This window comes from Balaenoptera physalus (genome assembly GCF_965194825.1).
Source record: "Balaenoptera physalus genome assembly, chromosome: 13".
In the NCBI taxonomy this organism is placed as follows: domain Eukaryota; kingdom Metazoa; phylum Chordata; class Mammalia; order Artiodactyla; family Balaenopteridae; genus Balaenoptera; species Balaenoptera physalus.
In genome coordinates, this window is record NC_138892.1 from 82,464,889 (window position 1) to 82,483,287 (window position 18,399).

The following is an 18,399-nucleotide window of genomic DNA, read 5'->3' on the forward strand; positions in this document are numbered from 1 at the left end:
ATATATGCTTAATTTGGATGTAGCTGTAAAGAGACCTAGCTAGCTCGTTTCCGGATCTGCGAAGAGGCGGGAGGCTCTTTTCCGTATGGCAGCAAGACTGCCGCCTGCCGGAGCTAGTGAAACCGGTTTCCCTCCGGGAAAGAAGCCGAGACTACTTTCCGTACAGTAGCATGGTGGCCGCCAGCGGGGGCGGCCATAGCATCACGCCCGGGGGGAAGAGGCCGCCGTAAAGGAGGCGCCGCTTCCTCTTCTTACTTCTCCCGCCTCCCACCGGCTGTCGTAAAAGGGTGAATGGAGAGCGAGTTGTTGGGGGTAGAAAGGGAGGACAGGGGGCGCGGAGTCAGAGTGGCGCAGCAAGTGGCTGCAGGTGGCGACGGTGGCGGGGGGTGGGGAGTGAGGTAGTGCAAGGGTCGCGGAGGAGGCGGCTGAGAGGGTCAAAAGAAAAACTAAAGCTGCAGTCTGGCCTACTGGTCCGGGGGCCGCGGAGCCCCCGCCCGGGGAGATGGACCTCAACCGGATCATCCAGGCGCTGAAGGGCACCATCGACCCGAAGCTGCGGATTGCAGCTGAGAATGAACTCAACCAGGTGAGGAGCAGGCCTGCGGCGCCCCCCGCCGGCTCGCCGGACTCTCCCTCCTCGGCGCCCCTGATCTCCACCCCAACCCGGGCCCCGGGCCCCAGGCCCCGGGCCCCAGGCCCCAGACCCCGACGCGTCTCTCGGCCGGTTCCACCCTCGCCCCAGCCCCCGCCCCGGGGTCCAGTGGCGCCGCACTCCCCGGATCTTTTCTCAAAGGCTCACGCACCTGTTGGCCACCTTTGCATCTCTTTATGTCGTTTTCCTTCCCCAGTGCAGTTTGTTCAGCCTGCTTGGTCCGCAAAAAGAAGCTTTAGCAAGCTTTGCTAGTGTTTTCGGGATGTGATTTCTTTTCCTTAAGTACGCTGACTTGGTGGGAAAATTCACTTAAAATTCAAATCTGAGTTCAGCTTTTCTGCAGACCCAGCCCTTTTTAGGTGTTGCTGTGGGAAACCCTGCCCATTGCCTGCTTCTGTGGGGTTGGCAGCACCGTTTAGACACTGATTGGCAGAGTTTTGTTGGAGCGTTGGAGAAATGCTGTCGGGAGAGTGCTCTGGGAAGAACAGGCAATTTTTATGGTGGTAGTGCTTTGCGAAAGACACGCCGAGTAGTGTTTGTAGGGATTTCTTATAAACGGTAAAATGTGTGAGACTTTCTTTCATCCCCTATCCTCTATTCTTATTAACTAGCCTTGACCATGTTCCAGCGATACTACCGACATTTCCAAATTTAATGGTTCCAAACCCTAGCTTGTATTTTACTCCTCACCTGTAAGAATGAATCAGAGACCTCTCACTAAAAAGTACGAATTAAGGTCCACCCCCAGGATAGAGTGACAGCTGTTTGAGGTTGCAGTAATCCTTAAAATGTAAAGGAATATACCTAAATTAGTGGTTCTCAAAGTGTTGCCCAGGATGAGCACCATCATTGTTTGGGAACTTGTTGGAAATGCAAATTATGGGGCTTCACTCTAGACTTAAAGAATTAGAAACTCTGGGGATGGGGCCCAGTTATGTTTTAATTAGCTAGCTAGGTGATTCTGTGCTTCCTAAAGTGTGAGAACGACCATCCTAAGTAAATGTTTCTGTAGGAGTTCACTTAGGTTTTCCCTGGTTGGAGTTGACTTTAAAGTGCAGATATCCATTGTAAATCTCTGAAACGGATTATTTTAATGGGAAATCTGGGTGGAGTAAGTGTGAATCCAGGATTTCCAAGAGATAAAAGGGAGAGTGAAAACACTGACTCTGGAGGGAAGGTTGAGTTGAACTGAAGCCCAAAGGGAATGCATTGGTGCTTCAAAGAGAAAAGGATTCTCACTCAGAATAGGGGAAAGTTAAAGTCAGTACCTGTCCCAGGCTTTGCAGAGTAAAAGTACTATATGTTGCTTGGCTAGAAGAGTAGTAATCCAGGCATTGGTTAGGAGGAACAAAGCAAGAGCTGAACTTGCAATCTACCAGTATGAACAGGGGAGTTGGCCTGTTTCTCTTCACAGTGAGGCCAGATGTTATACTGATAGTGTTGACAGGGATCGTGTCTTTGCTATCATGTTGTACTACCCTGCCTCTGTTAGCCCACCCTTGCTTTGTTTCTGAGTCATCAGTATATAAGTGCAGTTGAATTTATAGAAGTGGAAAAGGTAGGGAGGAAGGCCTATAGAACTGCAAGAGACATTTAGGATCCAATTCTACCCTTTTCTTCGTGATATTTCAATCCAAATCCATTCCAACCTCACTCTGCCCTGCCTCGCCCCATATCCACCCAACTCATCACAGAACCACAATTTCCTCTGCAACTTCTAAAAGTAGCTTATTTCTATGTCACTCATTTAGCATTTATATTTAGTATAATGCTTTGGATTGTAATATGCTCTAAGTATTTTTTTGAATTGTAAGTAGAAGACCAAAGTATAATGTCACATAACCTTTTAATAAAACATGGTTTTAATGTCGGATTTTGTATGCTTTATCCTTTACCACCACTGTAACCTCCTTTTTTGTTGAATAAACAGGTGGGTAATCTACCATAAATGATTAGGGTCCAGCTCATTTAATATTTTAGTCTAGGTCCCCCCACGATAAATATTCTCTGCATAGGAAATAGGGGCAGTTTCTACAGTGTACTGACTGATTTGTCAGTTGCCATTTAGAAGAGTAGGCAGTTTCAAAACATAACGGCCTGTGTTCCAAAGGACTGGCTCCTTGACTGCTATATCTGATATTGTTTCTCTGGAAAAAATGTGTTTTCAGTTTTATTGGAGGATATTAAGAATGGATCCTGTACACATTCATCATTGTCTTTAAACCCAGCAGTCCCTTTAGCAGCAGCATAGGGAAGTAGGAATGGGTAGATATCTTTTTCCAGTAACTCATCCAGAAAGGTGTCTTCTTTTAATAAATCATGGCCTCAAAAAGGAAGATATTGGGCTTCCCTGGTGGCGCAGTGGTTGAGAATCTGCCTGCTAATGCAGGGGACACGGGTTCGCGCCCTGGTCTGGGAAGATCCCACATGCCGCGGAGCAACTAGGCCCGTGAGCCACAACTACTGAGCCTGCGCGTCTGGAGCCTGTGCTCCGCAACAAGAGAGGCCACGATAGTGAGAGGCCCGCGCACCGCGATGAAGAGTGTCCCCCGCTTGCCGCAACTAGAGAAAGCCCTAGCACAGAAACGAAGACCCAACATAGCAATCAATCAATCAATCAATATATCTTTTAAAAAAAAAAAAAGAAAGGGAAGATATTTACTTTCATTGCCACTCTTTGGAATCTCTCATTTTCCATGCATCTGTATGTATCATTTTTATTGCCCTTTAAGAGAGTTTGCTTCTATGAATGACATATTTATCGGGTTATTTGCAGGCACTACTACAAGACTCTGCTCTCATGGACCTTACATTCTAGTGGGGGATACAGAAAAGTAAATAATACAATTTTAGGTTATAAATGCTGTAGAGAGTAAAGCCCTAGAGAGAGTGTTGGAATGTATAAGTAGGATGATCAGTCTCTGAAGAATGGCATTGAGCAGAGACCTAGATATTGTGAAGAAGTGAACCAGATGAAGAACTGGGAGAGGAAGGAAGGGAAGAGCAAGTTCGGTAAAGGCCTTCAACTTGGTGTGTTGGAGGACTGGAAGAGTTAATGTTGAGGGAGCAATGAGGCAGAGTGGGAAAATATCAGGTTTTTTTGCTTTAAATGAATTCTCATAAAATGCAGAATTTAGCTAAGCAAGGAAAGTTTATTTTCAGAAAACTTCACAGGTATGAACCAAATATCCTCAAGAAATCATTGAGAGATAGTATTATTATTATTTTTTAGGAACTGGAAGCCCAGGGTAGAAAAGGAAATTGGATAAATATTTGTAAGGAAAGTAGTATGAGAATATATCTGAATTTACCACTGAATGTTTTAGCTGATCAAATTAATGTTGATTGAATCAAGGCTGAAAGAAGACAAAAAGTTGCAGAAGTTCTCTGAAATGTCAAACAGTTTTAAGAAGAGGAGTTCCAAAATGTGTACAATGACAACAGTGTTCAAATAAAGTCTCCACTATAACTACTTCCAAATAAGTAGTATTAATCTAAGTGTAAAGGTTATTTTGTACTTATGTATAATAAGTAAACTATGTAGATTAGAACTAAACAGTATATATGTTTCAATCATTGATTCACTACAGGATCTTACAGTATCTCAAAAGTTATAAACGTGAGTTATTTTACAAGAATGTAAATGTAGAAGGTGAGACTGAGCTAATCTGTTTTAATTTTGACTCCTGTAAACTGCTATTAAAAGAAATCTGTTTTCTTAAAAACTACTTTAAATTTCTGGTGGTTTCAATTTACTTTATACACAACAGATTTAAGATTTTGAGGTTTATACAGGATGAAAGGAAGAGCAATTATAAGATAATTTATAATTTTATTGAAGGATATGGAAAGACTTGGAAAGCATAATGTTCCTGGATGGAAAGAAGCGATATTTTAAAGATGCCAGTTTTCTCCAAATTTTTGGTCAAACATTTATTTATTTATTTTTAATATGTATTTATTTGGTTGCACCAGGTCTTAGTTGTGGTAGGCGGGCTCCTTAGTTGCGGCACACAGGCTCCTTAGTTGTGGCATGTGAACTCTTAGTTGTGGCACGCATGTGGGATCTAATTCTCTGACCAGAGATCGAACCCCGGCCCCCTGCATTGGGAGCATGGAGTCTTAACCACTGCGCCACCAGGGAAGTCCCTGAACATTTATCTTAATAAATGCTATTATAAATAATAGGAAAGGTGATAAATTTAAAAAATGGAGTGGTGTGCACAAACCTAGTGGTGTACTGAAAGGGATGCACCATAGATCCAGGCTCCTGGGAGGAGGTAAGCAGAAAAGACTCTGCATCATGGTCTGGCTTTACCCTCACTGAGTATGAGTCTTTTCTGGGAATGTCAGCGGGCAAGGCCAAGTGTGAGCTCTGGGAATGTGGCAGGCCTGTACTAGACAGGTACTAGGTCCAGGTACTAGACATCTGGAGGGTATATGATCAGAAGGAATAGGTTGCTCTCTATTTTTTTTTTTGCTTCTAAAGTTACCATGGCCAAACTCAGGAATAGGTCAAAGTAGAACATGTCTATGGGGAGAAATGACCCAGGCAGCAGGCAGTTCATCAGCACAGGCTCACTTGGGCATTGTTAAGTTTAAAAGATGCTCTGGCAACAGAGAGCAGCTGGTGACGACAGCTCTCAACACTGTCTTGTGAAGCACACTGTTCCAGTCTGGACTGGTTCCTCTCTATAGCTCATGCACAGCCATTGTCCATATTCTGTGCTGGATCTCTTGTTTTCTGTAGCCCATGTTTTCCTGTTTGTCAAAAATACCATAAACAAAATTGAAGCACAAATAAGCTGGAAACAAACACTTGCAATGTATAAGTCAAATAAAAATTTGAGATTAAATTCATAAAATAGCTCCTAGAATTTATTAAGAATAAAACAAATATTCCACTTACAAAAGGGTGAGGGGAAAAAGGAATTTGTAGAAGAAAACAAATAGCCAACAAACAGGAAAAACAATTCAAGCTAGAATAAATGTAATTTAAAATATGAATAAGGTTTAAAAGTTTTGAAGGAATGATAATGCTAATCCCTATATTAGATAGATGAACACACACATATTCTACTCTTGGGAGTGTAAATTGCTACAACCTTTCCGGAGAGCATTTTGACAATATATGTCCAAAAAACATGAAAGTGTTCTTACTCATTTATTCATCAATTTATTCTAAGTAAATTTTTCTGACTTGGAGTATTTTAGTAATCTTCATTTGGCTTTGGAGAGTTTCTCTCACTTTAAAAGTGTTTCTTTTATTTGGACAGTAATGCATTCAGGAACAGGTGCTAACAGTTATTCATTTATATTGCCCTATTTTTTTATAAAATATTTCTTTGTAATTTCAGTCTTACAAGATTATCAATTTTGCCCCCAGTTTACTTCGGATTATAGTCTCTGACCATGTGGAATTCCCAGTACGCCAGGCAGGTGAGTTGGTTTTTTTATCCTTTATAAGTTTATTTATGGGTAAAAGTAGGACTAGCGTTTTATTTCATTTCTAAATATCTGCTTTCTTTGAAAACATAGGAAACACACATGAAGTATTTCTAATGGCTTAAAAACTCCACTCTCTTTTTCCCTGGAAATTTAGAGGTCCATACTGAGCTCTTAAATCTCCCATAGCTTTTTCTTTCCTCTTCTCCCTTCTAGCTTCTAGCTGCAGTTCCTTTTCTCTATAACCTTGTCATTTTTCCCTCTTAGCTTTCCCAGTTTTAATAGCTTTATCTCCCTAATTTTTAATGCTTCCTGGTGGCCTTGCCTTTGGGCCCATAGATTAAGGCCATGAATTTGTATATATTAATTTGGTTCCATTCATGCGTCAGATCATGGAGATAAGGTTTGCACAGGTGTTCTTAACCACATGATTGGGGAGCAGGACTTTTGTTATAAACATGAAACTTACTTTTGAGTCTGTGAGATCTTAGGGTAGTTCCCTGATGTTGTGTATTATTCTTCTTTTTGCTTTTTTAATGAACTGGTAATTAGAACCCAGAAGGTTAAAAAATGGAGAAAGTCTTGGAGTGTAATGAGTCCTGGAAAGAGAATAATTTCATGATAAAAGGGGTAAGATGATAATAGCTAATGAAAAAATATGTAATTGAAGAGACTTAAAGAATTATGTAGGTGATATGTACTAATAAATAATTTGGGCAATATAGAAAAATAGAAACCAAAAAGTAGAAAAAAATTACCTGACATTCATCACTCAGAAATGACCATCATTAACATTGGGTGAACATTAGTCTTTGCATGTGTTCAGGTAGAAGGATAGATGAACAATATAGAAATGGGATTATACTATACATGCTGATAAAAGTATTTAGTTTTACTTGAACATAACAGAATAAAAAAGTAGGGAACCATTAAGTTTTGGAAAAATATGTATGATTTTCTAAATGATCCATTTGTGGTTAAGAAAAACCTATGGAAAAACATTCACGGTGGAATTATTTTTTTACTTTAATAAGGTTTATAAGACTTCTATGTAAGTTTTTTGAAACCACAATTCTCAATTTAATCTTTGTTTTATAAAATAGGGCTGTTTTGAAACCACATTTTGCTAAGTGGAACCTATTTTAATAACCTAAGTGTTTATAGCACCATTGTGAATTTCCCATAAAGCTTTGTAGAAACAGTATTTTTAAATATCTTAAAGCAATTTATTAAATTAATATGTCTTCTTTATATGACATATAAACATTACAAAAATACAGTTTATATTATTAGATTGCTCTTAATCCCACCCCCAAAGATACCTACCATCAACTTTGGTGCATGGTTCTCTAATTCTTTTTTTTTCTGTAGATAAGCTGGTTTTAAAAAGTAACAAAAATCTGTTTGTATTACACATGCTATTTTATAATTTCCTTTTTTTTCATTTAACCTTATACCCTTGGGGGATCATTCCATGTCAGTGCATGTACATATACTTCATTCTTTGTAAAAATTATTCAATATTTCTTTGAATTAGAACTGCCATAGTTTATTTAAGCAATCTGATATTAGTGGACATTTCCTTTATTGTCCCTTTTTGTTGTTTTTGATAGAGGTAATGCTGAAATGAACATCCTTGGACACATATCTCTGGATGCTCGTGCGGATAGTTTCACAGAATAAATTTTAACAAATGGAAGTGCTAGGTCAATGTTACTAACAATATTAACATTTAGAATTTTGAATCTTATCACCAAGTTGCATTTACTTGCTTTTTCTATCAACAGTGCATTAGAATGCTGGGTTCCCCATGTCCTCACCAACTGTATACAACTTTAAATCTTAATAACTTAGGTAATTAAGTTTTGATATAAAATGTAAATAGCATTTAAAGGCAACTTTTTCTTCACAGTTTATGTAGATTTCAGATCTGTTAGCCACATGACAGGGTTTGTCTTGGTGGTTGATCATGTCCTAATTTATTAGGACAGCTTTCTACTTTAGAGCATCCATTTTGTTATACAGTCTGAAATATACTGTGTAGACTTCTACATTATCACCTAAATTTAAGTGCCATTTATAAATTTTCTGTTCTATTTATTATTAAAATACAAATGCTCCAAGAATCTGATGGTGACACCCAGACAGATAATTTATCATTTTAGCATGACATTTTAAGAAGAATGATATGATCTTTGATTAAAAAATATCAGCCTGTATAAAGCTGTAAAAAATTATGCTAATATTAAGTGGAAATACTTAGTTCTGCAAAATATTCAGTTCTTGATTATTTTGTTTGTGGGCAATTCTAAAATATTCTTGCTATTATCAAGCAAGCTCATTAGTGAATGTCCTTTATTACCTTACTGTGAAGAAATAGGAAATAAATGTAATATTTTGATATTGGCAAGCCAAACAAAATAAATTTGGACGTTTGCTTCACTGTTTTCCTTTTGATTGGTAAGCTTAATAGCATTATTAAGGTTAACCTCAGTGTTCCAGAATACAAAACCTAGAAATAAACAGAAAGTTGCCCCTGATCAGTCCAGAAGCACTTCAAGAAGCTCTTTTGTTAAAACTAATGTGTCTTATTTGTAGGATACTCAGAATCTATTTAATCTTGTTTTAGATATAATATATACACTTTGTTACCTTATTTCCTAGCCTTTAACAGATTAAAGTAATAACAAGGGAGAGAAGGAGAGAGGGGCTACCAAATTACTATGAAAAATGGAAAAGCTTAAAAACATCAACTCAAAAAGCACAGCATTCTGCTTCACAGAGTTTAATGGCATCCTTTCCCCTTTGAGGTTATGGAACCCAGTTGATCTGTGTAGTGGTGGCTCTGGGTCCAGAGGATAGAGCGTATGTGATGATTCATTGTGTTTGAGAAGGGGAGAAGCGTGTGTATGTTTTAAAACTAATTTCAAACTTAAGATGCTTGAAATTGTAAGTGGATTCTGCAGAAAAGCAAATTTTAATACTTAATTTCTTTATGAAGGAATTAAGATATTTGTATTTTCTTAGCTCTGGCAAATGTTAGATACTTGAATTAAATGATTAAAGGGAGATTTTTAGATTATTGGTACAGTTTCAGTTATTTTTGGTATTTTTCCTTCATTATCTTTAGTAATCCATGATTATCCATGAGAGTAATTAATATTCTCTTTTCAAATTATTCATTAAGTTCAATTTTATTTTAACTAATTGCAGATTTATTCCAACATATACAAATTTGTCAGTGTGCCTTTTATATAGGCCATCTCTTGTGGTGTCCCATAATAAAAATATTTTTAGTTATAAAATTAATAGCATTTAATGACTGAATTATGAGTAAGTCCATGATTTTACCATGTCTGTATCTTTGCTTCTGAAAGTTGTTTTTTATTTTCAAGACTAGTTCTGTAGGGATTAAAATGGTGTGTATAATATATTGATTTTTTGATTTTTCTTTTTGCAAAGATTAATCTCATGATATCAGTCTGAACTGCTGACAGGTTGGACCATATTCTTAGATCATTTATTCATTTTTTTCAACACTTTATGTATTTTTATTGCTGATGACTGTAATATTAAAAAATAAATATACTGGGACAAACGATGGTACTTAGTCCAGAGCCTGTGTGATCTGAATTAAAAAAAGACAAAAACCCAAACTATCTCACATATAGACACATTTTCTCCCTCTCTCTCTCTCCCTCCCTCCCTTTCACTCTCTCAAATAATTTTTGTTTTTATCCTAAAAAATGGAAATCCTCAGTGAAATTGTCTTTTTCAGACCTGTGTTGAATCAAAACTAATGAAAGAGGAGCTTGTAGGATGTCAGGTTTATAATTTCATTGGGTTTCTGTTGTATTATAGCCAATGTAGAACATGTTGGTTTATTCTCTGTGGTATAATGCTTTTAGTTTATGTTAAAATTGAGATGAAGGGAGGATTGGCTGGGGGGGGGGAGAAGGGAGAGGAGAAACTTAAGGGAAGAAAGTTATAATGCTTTGCAGATCACCTCTCTTTATTCATATATATTATGTATATGTAAGAATATGACACTATAAGTATTAATTTACATTCAGTACTCAGCTGGGATGGTTAGAAAACTTCACATCCCCTATCAAAATTCTGTAGCAGTATGTTAGCTTCTTTCAGAAGTCTTTTGTTAAATGTTGATGATGATTAAAAAGAATAGGAATAGAATCATTGATTATGTATTTTGATAGAAATAAACAGGTAAGAAATTTCCTGAGATTTTCCAAAAATATTTGAAAGCTGATGTCCTTTTCTTTATTGTTATATTTGCAAGTGGCAAATATTTCAAAAGGGTTAGATAAAAATTACCAATACTATAGGTATTTCAAAATGGTAGTGCGGGATAATAGCCAGTGAAAGAAAAACAAAAAAAGCAATCTACATGAAGGACTGTAGAATTTCATGTGTTGTCAGTTCAGTATTAGGCATTATGAACAGTATGACTCTTACAGTCTCAAAGTACATTTAGTAGAGTTTCATTTAGACCATCTTGTATTTAGTCTAAGGATGCATACTTGAGTCCCTGGATCATTTTTCTGTCATGTAAACTCTGGAAGCTTGATTTAATGAGATGTTTCCTGCTTAGGCTTGCTTTACTAGCTAAAGAGAAACTTTAAATTCTTATCCATTTTCCCTTCCCCACTTGGCTATTTATAACTGTAAGATTTTCCATTTTTGCTGGGTATCATGTTTAGCGTTGAAGGGTTTAGCCTTTCATGCTCTGTAAAGCTGAATGAAAGCCATCTTTTTGATACTGCTACTTTAGCATTTTTTTTCTCTGACTTAGCTGCCATTTACTTGAAGAACATGGTGACCCAGTACTGGCCGGACCGAGAACCTCCACCAGGAGAAGCAATATTTCCATTTAACATTCATGAAAATGATCGCCAGCAAATACGTGATAATATTGTGGAAGGAATAATTCGGTCTCCAGATTTAGTGAGGTACATTATATTATTTCTGTATGCTTAGTTAGGAAGCCCAAAATATATGAATGGGGGAGGTTGGATTTAATCATCAGCCTCAAGTTTGTTTTTTAAAAGAGATAAAGTAATGAAGATGGGCACTCAAAGAGTACAGTTTTAGTTATTTGTTTTTGCATTTGTAATTCTTTGCCTCAAAATATTTTGGAAAAAAAAATTTAGTTTCTATAAGTTGCCACAAAAAGAGTTGAGGCAAAAATCTAACTAAAATTGTTGTATAGATCCTTGCTATGTGAATAACCTGTGTTCTTAGTTATGAGCTCTTGACTTTTTACTATCTGCTTTTCTTTTCCCTGATACAGGGAAATTGACTTCTGGGGGTTTTAACCTACCAGTTTTTGTAACACTTTACGTATCTTTTTGTTCATTTTTATGAACGGAGCTTCTTTTCTTTTGAAGAAGACAGGATAGAGAAAATATAAACTAGAAGAATTGTCTCTGGTTTTTCAAATTTAGATCAGATGCTATAAAGCAGCACTGTCCAATAGAACTTTCTGCAGTGATGGAAATCTTTTATATCCACACTGTCTGATATTTAGCCATGTGGCGTAGAAGCCAACTGAGTACTTGAAATGTGGCTAGTGTAACTGAGGAACCGAATTTTTAATTTAATTTTGATTAAATTACAGTGTGTGCATGTAGCTGGTACCTGCCCTTAGTGGACAGCAGAGGTGTAGGTCAAAAAAATAATGCAGTCTTAAAACAGGAGAAACAAATTCTTTTCACCATGAGCAAGTGATTAGGTTTCTTTTGAACATGTGGGAGGGAAATAGATGAAATTGAGGTAGGGGAATGAAATTATTTAACTTCAAGAGATTAGATGTAACCTTATCCCTGAGTGTATAATGTACATCGGCATAAGCAGAAGAAAGGGAAGACGGTGTGAGGATAACAGTGAGGAAGGTGGACAAACATTGAACACCTCTTTGTGCAGTTGTTTGGGTAAGAGGAGAAAATAGGGGTATTGATGAAAGAAAATCATCATTCTCATTGGTTGCCCAAATGCCATCTGGTACTGGCTTCCCTGTGGTACCATCATGTGTCCACTTCTTGTCAAAATCTTTACATTTTCAAATCTCTCTGAATCTTGCAAGCAATGCTTCTACACATTAATATATGAAAGGATGGCTGTTCATAAACATCCTTTGCTTGGCTTGGAATTGAGAAAGGATTAAGAGGGTCAACCTGAAGATGAAATTAAAAAAAATGAAAAGTTTCAGTTTTATTGAATACAAATATGACCTATTTGTTGTTTAGGAACAGCTGCTGGTGGCACAAGAGGTTATCTTTATTATGAGACAGTTCTTTGTGGCTTTGCTTCTTTTATGTCCTGAAGGCTTAACTGTAACTACTCTTAAAGAAATATTCTCAAAGTTTATTTAAGAGTATTGCAAAGGATCTTTTGCAATTAGATTTGGAAAAGATCCTTTGCAAGGGAAAGGCATTGTTTGTTTGTTTCATTTCAGTGAAATTAAGTTATTGGCTGTCTTGGCGCTGTGGAATCCTAATTTAGCTAGATTCACTCTCCAACCATTTGCAAGTGACCGTGTAAGGACATACTAATAGTTGGTAGAAGAGAAATTTTCTTCCCCTCACTTTCTTGTCAATCCCAATTACAGTTGGATCCAATTGAGGAAATGATTACTGACCTAAGTGTTATGAGATCACATCTTTCATAGCTTCACTTTGTGGTTTCATTAAAGAGATTTCTTCTTCTTTTTTTTTTTAATGTCTTTCCTGTTGCTTTTTTCTTTATTTCTTTGGAAATAGCTCTTAGCATTCCTCTTCAGGAATTGCCAGCTAATGCTTGTTACTTCATACAAAAATTAGGATCTCAGGAAGCAGTGATAGGTGCAAAATACTGTGTGACTTGGAACTGATGATGAATGGTTCCAGGTTTTGGCTCACAGAGATGTTTCCCACTGTTATGTAGGCCTCCATTTTACTTACTTTGACCATTTTTAGGCTAAGTTTGTCCAGTTGAAATGATAAAATACTTTTTTGGTTTGTTTCCCCCTTAGGATATGATAACCAAAATACAAAATATAACAAGCTGGGAAATTTTACAGAGCTGGGGTGGATTCATTGTCTTTTTTTTGGAAAATTTTTAATGAATTTATTTTAAGTTTTTTTTTTTTTTTTTTTGGTGTGGACCATTTTTAAAGTGTTTATTGAATTTGTTACAATATTGCCTCTGTTTTACGTTTTGGTTTTTTGGCCACAGGGCATGTGGGATCTTAGCTCCCCGACCAGGGATCAAACCCACACCCCCTGCATTGGAAGGCGAAGTCTTAACCACTGGACCACCAGGGAAGTCCCTGAATTTATTTTTAAATTCTTTATAGGACTTTATAGGTTTTTCTTTATAGGACTGCTCTTTTTCCCTCCACCCCAGATAAATATCTATATAATGTAGGTAAATAGAAATCAGAGTGTTTTTATGTACAATATTAGAGGTCTTTGAAGCCTGATATTTATAACTACTTAGATTTTGGACTTTTTTCCCCCACTTTATAGAGTCCAGTTAACAATGTGTCTCCGTGCCATCATTAAATACGATTTCCCTGGTCACTGGCCAGCGGTAGTCGACAAGATAGACTATTACTTGCAATCACAGAGCAGTGGAAGCTGGCTTGGCAGTTTATTATGTCTGTATCAACTGGTGAAGACATATGAGTAAGTTGATTTCTATTGGCTGAAGATACCAGCCTCCTGTTACTTAGAAAGAATTGCATTGCATAGAGGGGTCTGCTATGGGTGTTCTACAGAATCAGGTTAGTTTGGGAAATGTTGGATTAAACACAGTTAAACATGTTTATTTACTACAGTTTTTCAAAGAATCTTTAATCTGCTAATGTACTAATCTCTAAGTTAGTGCTTTTCAAACTTATTTGTTAGTTCCAGAGGACTGTTTATTAACAGCTTTCCTTGGAAATTTTGATGGAGAGAGGTACCTTAACATTTGTCTTTAAGTAAGCACATCATTAAGTAAACCAAACATTTACCTTTTTGGATGCAAGGTAGAAAATGTTCAAGTTTCTTTGCTAGTGACTTTCTTTTCTATAAAAGTTGCTTGGGAGGTGTGGGACTAGTGTCGCATTTAATAGCAGTGCTTTCTAGCTTCTAAGGGGATTGCTGCTCCTGCATGCAAAATCCTGTAGTCTTCCTTCTAAAATGATTTTTAGAGGATATTTTAGATTTATACGTGTTAAAGTGGTCTAAGAGCACCTAAATTTGTAAACTGTTTTAACTTCTCGAAGTAGGGTGGTAGACGGAGAAATGTTTTTTCCACCACATTATTTGTTATATGATAGGAATGTCTATTTGAACTGTTTATCAACTTGTATTTTATAGCAAGAATTGTGGTATGTGAAAATTAATTTAAGTACTAGAAAAATTCATGTAGGAAAGTTGCAAAACTATCTTGGATTTTTTTGAACTAGTCTCTTTCTAGAAAGATTTTAGGTATTCTGCCTAAAACAGGGATATGCTCTTTCAAAGTTCCTTTCAAGTTTATTCTAACAATCCAAACAGAAAATGTAAGCTAGTGTTTGGAATGTTATTGTTTAGCTTTATATAGTTTAAAAATATTGTTTTTCATTCATTGTTTATAGCTCTTTTGTGGGGGAGAAATTATTCTCTCTTTTTGTCTTTGCTTATGTAGATATAAGAAAGCAGAGGAAAGAGAACCTCTTATAGCAGCAATGCAAATATTTCTGCCTCGTATTCAGCAACAAATCATGCAGCTCCTTCCTGATTCCTCACATTATTCTGTATTAATACAGAAGCAGATCCTGAAAATCTTTTATGCACTTGTGCAGGTAAGTTTCTATAGCAGAAGACAAATACGGAGCCTTGTATTTCTGCCTGATACATAGAAAGTGCTCAGTAAGTGTCAGTTATTGTTAAAAATTACATATTGTATATTCTCACATGTATTTCCTTAAAAAAATCCTTATGAGCAAACAGACTTTGAGAGGTCAACTTAATTGTCCAAGGTTATCTGAGTGGCAGAGCTGAGATTCAGTGTCCATATGCCTTTCACCCGCAGTGTCTGAAGTCTGGGTATGGAAGAAACAAGGTAGTTAACTTCCCTGAAACCCGATAATTTGACTAATCTGTCCATAGCATTCTGCCTGTAGATTAGTTATGATTATAGGAGAAGAGGAAGGAAAAGAAGAGAGCTGCTTTTTTTAATTGGGAAATCATATTGATGGTAGTAGTTTCTTTGCATTTGACCCATTTAAAGCTAACAAACAAGATTGAGTGCCTCATTTACCTTCATTTAAAATACTTCCTTTTTCTTACCTGAAAGCTATAAAGAACATTAATATGGAATGTTTTAAATATAAAAATATTTAAAATTTAATCCTCAAAAGACTTGGATAAGTTATTTCCATCTGGGTGGAGAAAGAATAATTGTTGTCAGTTTAAACTGTGTGATGATGAATGGATTAAGGCTTTATTTCATGCTTTCTAGTTAAATTAGTCACGGCAAGAGGGTAGTTTCATCAGGCTAGAGAGCCAAGATAGTTTGGTTTTGTTCTTGGCTTCTATCTGACGTAAGTACTTTTGTACTGTTCTAGAATATTTCACTTGAATAAAGATTTATATTTTTAGCCTCATCTTTTAAACTTTTAATAGAGACAGTCCAAGGCAGATTTTCCTTTTTTTTCAGCTTAGCCTTTTTTGGGGAAGAGAGAAGGGGAAAGGAGGCACATCTGAGAAAAGAGAAGAAACTGGACTACTAGGAAAACATATTCCTTCACCCTCTATTTTGTTTTTTCTTTTTTTAAATGTAATAAGGTAGGAAGATGTACGGTACTTTTGTTTTTGTTCTTCTGTTCAGAAATCTTTCTCAGGAGAATCACTTTGTGGCAAATATTTTTTATTCAGTGAAATGTTTTGCCGTTAGATATAGTAATATCCCATTTATTCTGAGCCAGACTTTCCTTTCCTATTGGGAGAAGCATAGCCAGGAATCAGTAAGTAAGACAGAGGCTGATGAAATAGTTTTCTTAAAGCCTCTACTTCTACTTGGTTTGCTAAGAGAACAAAAATCTGAATTTTTTTTCCTCAACATGTATGTGCTAAAAACCTGAAAAAACAGAAAAAAAACCTCATCATTTGAAACCATTTTAGTAATCTATTATATGCTAATACAGTAATATTCTTTAGTGGGAAATCCTGGAAGCAAAAATTTAGAAGGCTTTAAGAGGCACAATTACAGTGTTTATGTAAGTAAAAAGTGATTGACAATTTGGGAAGAGGCAGAAAAGTTTATGTTTTAAAAAGTATGATACAATGAAATTGATTTTGTCTAAGCATTTATTAAATATTGTGTACAGGGCTGTTGAATATTCCGTACATATTTCAGAACTCGTTTGTCCAGAAGTGAACTCATTGTTACTTTCCCCCAGCCCTTAGCCTGCTCCTCCTATGTTCCCCATTGTAAAGCCAACTGACTCCCCACTGCATTTAGAACAAAGTGTTAACTTTTTCCCATGGCCTATAAAACCCTTCATCTCTTGCCTCATCTTATACCATACTTAGCTTTAGCTTTGTTCTTTACACTCCAGCCATATGGAAATTCTTTCAGCTTCATGAGCAGATCATGTCCTCTGTCACTTCTGAGCCTTTAAGGCACTGTGTTTCTGCCTGGAGCATTCTCCTTCCCCTTTATGCCCTGGTCAGTTTGTGCTCCTCCAGGTCTTGGCTTGCATATCACTTCTTCCAGGAAGTTGTCTCTGATAGTAGCAGGCTGCATTAGGTGGTCCTCATGGGTGCCCTTATCAACATTATACTGCTTTTATCTGTACTGTTTATCATACCATATTGTAATTCCTTGTTTAAATGTGTTCCCCCTCTGCCCCAACTAGACTGTGAGCTTTACTTAACATTATGTCCTTAGTGTGTAGTAGGTTTTGGAATGCATGGATGCAGAGGTGCTATGCCTCATCTCCTGTAGCTCAAGATGTAGTAGGGGTGGGGTTGCACACTGTAATACAGTGGACTGTGATTTCATGCCACAGTGTAGAGGAAAGTAATTGAAAAAATGTTTCTTGAATGTTTCATGACATAAAGATTTTCATTAAAGTCATTAGAATGAGTTTCCACCACAAAAAAAGATAATTATGGGAGGAGAAATTAAGGAAACACCTCTATTTACAATTGCATCAAAAAGAGTAAAATACCTAGGGATAAACTTAACCAAGGAGGTAAAAAACCTATACTCTGAAAACTATAAAACATTGATGAAGGAATTTAAAAACAATACGAAGAAATGGAAAGATATTCTGTGTTCTTGGATTAGAATAATTAATATTGTAAAAATGTCCATACTACCTAAAGCAATCTATAGATTTAATGCAATCTCTATCAAAATACTGATGACATTCTTCATAGAACTAGAACAAATAATTTACAAAAGACCCTGATTTGCCAAAGCAATCTTGAGAAAAAAGAACAAACCTGGAGGTATCAGGCTCCCTGACTGCAGGCTATACTACGGAGACACAGTAATCAAAACAGCATGGTACTGGCACAAAAACAAGCATATAGATCAATGGAACAGAACAGAGAGCTCAGAAATACACCCATGCACCTATGGTCGATTAATCCATGACAAAGGAGGCAAGAATATACAATGGAGAAAAGACAGTCTCTTCAGTAAGTGGTGCTGGGAAAACTGGACAGCTACATGTAAATGAACGAGATTAGAACATTTCCTCACACCATATACAAAAATAAACTCAAAGTGGATTAAGACTTGGAAACCATAAAACTCCTAGAAGAGAAAATAGGGAGAAAACTCTTTGACATAAATCATAGCAATTTTTTTTTGATCTGTCTCCTAAGGCAAGGAAATAAAAGCAGAAATAAACAAGTGGGACCTAATTAAACTTAAAAGCTTTTGCACAGCAGAGGAATCATTGACAAAACAAAAGACAACCTACTAAATGGGAGAAAATATTTGCAAAGGATATGACCAATAAGGGGTTAATATCCAAAATATATAAACAGCTCATACAACTCAATATCAAAAAAACAACCCAATTAAAAATGGGCAGGAGACCTGAATAGACATTTATCCAGAGAAGACATACAGGAGGCCAACAGGCACATGAAAAGATGCTGAACATCACTAATTATCAGAGAAATGCAAATCAAAACCACTAGATACCACCTCATACTGGTCAGAATAGCTATCATCAAAAAGTCTACAAATAACAAATGTTGGCAAGGATGTGGAGAAAAGGGAATCCTCGTACATGTTGGTGGGAATGTAAATTG

General features: G+C 36.7%; 1 protein-coding gene across 3 annotated transcripts in view; it reads left to right on the top strand.

Moving 5' to 3' along the window:
- Nucleotides 1-263: 263 nt before the first annotated feature.
- IPO8 (importin 8) overlaps nucleotides 264-18,399 on the top strand; it is a 69,455-nt gene continuing 51,319 nt past the window's right edge. The window contains exons 1-5 of one of the 3 annotated variants that reach the window (XM_082419671.1): nucleotides 265-586; nucleotides 6,010-6,091; nucleotides 10,911-11,067; nucleotides 13,624-13,782; nucleotides 14,771-14,927. In XM_082419671.1, coding sequence (XP_082275797.1) covers nucleotides 503-586; nucleotides 6,010-6,091; nucleotides 10,911-11,067; nucleotides 13,624-13,782; nucleotides 14,771-14,927 — 639 coding nt within the window. In that variant the 5' untranslated portion in view covers nucleotides 265-502. Of the gene's footprint in view, nucleotides 587-6,009; nucleotides 6,092-10,910; nucleotides 11,068-13,623; nucleotides 13,783-14,770; nucleotides 14,928-18,399 lie in introns of all 3 variants that reach the window. The other 2 variants (XM_082419672.1, XM_082419673.1) reach the window with 2 other exon arrangements.